A 1,651-nucleotide genomic window follows, 5' to 3' on the forward strand; every position below is an offset into this window, starting at 1 on the left:
CCCCACCCCCCCCCCACAAAAGGAAAGGAAGGGTGTATATATGTATTTATACAGATTAAAGTGAGTAAACAAATTGATTTTGGATGCTTCCAGTGAAACCTAACAGTTTCCAAGGCCAACTGTTGGAAAAGTACAATCCATCCGTAGAAGGCAAAAAAACAAAAACACAAAAGAAGGAGAGCATAGACTCTATGTTCCTTAACAACCACATTACAGGAAAGGTCCATAGTATATTTGGTTTACCAAGTTAAAGGTGACAAATAAATATATTTCAGGAATGTAACAAGGCTACATACAGCCACTTACCTAGGAAAAAAGTGAGAGGACTCCAGACAAGTTCAAAAACTCCAGGGATTTCCCATATCAAGATGACCAAAATAAAGCACATAAAAAATTTCAAAGCCATCACTGATTTTATCTCGTTATATTTATGGCCAATACCAAGGGCCCCGTACACCATGAGTGTGAACAGCGTGTGCATTGGGCAGATATAGTACAGCATGTAGTCATTGTTAAGAACAATACAACAGAAGGCCACAAAAAAGTTAAGCCTCCACATCATCTGCAGAGAGGAAACAATCTAAACTTAGACCCTGATAGAGAAAGTAAAACATGTGAAAGGTAAATTACCCAATTCAAAATTTGTGGTTTGCGGGGTACAGGAAAAAGAATTAATGCAAATTTAGACTCACCTGAGTAAATCGAGCAAGACTAAAATCCTTTCTGATGTAATAATAGGAGAAGTTTCCAAAACCAGTCATCCAGACATACGCAGCAATAAAAATTCGAATGGCATTGTACATCTCAGTTGCAGCAAAGTAATGATACATCAAAAATAGAACCTGACAGAAACATGATAAGAAAAGCATACGATATCAGAAACTTTGCGAGAGAGAATAGACTAGACAGTAGCCAATATGGGCAATATAATACCAGCTATAGACAATCAGTATCTACATAGGGAAAGCTAAACAACTGAAAGTGCAGAAAGAATCCTAACCTCCATGCATAAAACGAAAGTCATAAAATGCCTTGAGATAACTTATGAAGCATATAAACAAAAATACGCAAATATACAACAAAGACGTGTATGCATTTTTATTTGTCCTTCTGAGTGGAATGGAGAAGAATGCTATGAAAGAAGCATTTGCTTTAAAAAATTTCTCCTACCTATATCCTAAGCATTAACAAAATACAGGAATGCATTGTGAAAAAAAATCCTTGCCTGCATCCATCCTTTCCACTCTTCTGTCTGATGACGATTAAGATACAATATTGCTTTTCCAGAAAATGCTGACTTGTCATGGTGTTTCTTGAGAGAAGTCATTGCTGAAGCAATGACAAGAAGAATGTATAGGAAAAGGAAAAGATCACGATTGTAGCTCTGTTCAAGAGGGAAAAAAAGCCAACAAAACTAATTAGAATTAAGCATTTGAGAAACTCTATTTTAAATAAGAATTACACTATCTGTTAGGCATGAGATTGAAAAATATATCTCACAGAAAAAAGCAATAAATAATTGGGAAAGATATGCAGCAACGAAATCAACGAACTTAATGGAAATTAAGGCCTCATAATAATATAATTTTGCAGGAAATATTCTACAGTACTAATGTACTCCTTCCATCCCAAGATCTAAGTCAACTTTCAA

General features: G+C 35.4%; 1 protein-coding gene across 1 annotated transcript; it reads right to left on the minus strand.

Moving 5' to 3' along the window:
- Positions 1 to 29: 29 nt before the first annotated feature.
- LOC111382027 (protein REDUCED WALL ACETYLATION 1-like) lies at positions 30 to 1,413 on the minus strand. Its single transcript, XM_023005886.1, has 3 exons — positions 1,226 to 1,413; positions 693 to 842; positions 30 to 562 (listed from the first exon to the last, which is right to left on the minus strand). The coding sequence occupies exons 1-3, from the start codon at positions 1,325 to 1,327 to the stop codon at positions 272 to 274; spliced, it is 543 nt and encodes a 180-aa protein (XP_022861654.1). The 5' UTR covers positions 1,328 to 1,413; the 3' UTR covers positions 30 to 271.
- Between the last annotated feature and the right edge of the window lie 238 nt (positions 1,414 to 1,651).

This window comes from Olea europaea, unplaced genomic scaffold, assembly GCF_002742605.1.
Source record: "Olea europaea var. sylvestris unplaced genomic scaffold, O_europaea_v1 scaffold24171, whole genome shotgun sequence".
NCBI classification, from domain to species: domain Eukaryota; kingdom Viridiplantae; phylum Streptophyta; class Magnoliopsida; order Lamiales; family Oleaceae; genus Olea; species Olea europaea.

What these genes read in the sequence shown, in the direction of transcription:
- LOC111382027 (XM_023005886.1), bottom strand. Translation starts at nt 1,327, where the DNA reads ATGACTTCTCTCAAGAAACACCATGACAAGTCAGCATTTTCTGGAAAA. An exon ending in AGTGGAAAGGATGGATGCAG is followed by an intron (nt 843 to 1,225) that starts GCAAGGATTTTT and finishes TGTTTCTGTCAG; the next exon opens with GTTCTATTTTTGATGTATCA. An exon ending in GTCTTGCTCGATTTACTCAG is followed by an intron (nt 563 to 692) that starts GTGAGTCTAAAT and finishes TCCTCTCTGCAG; the next exon opens with ATGATGTGGAGGCTTAACTT.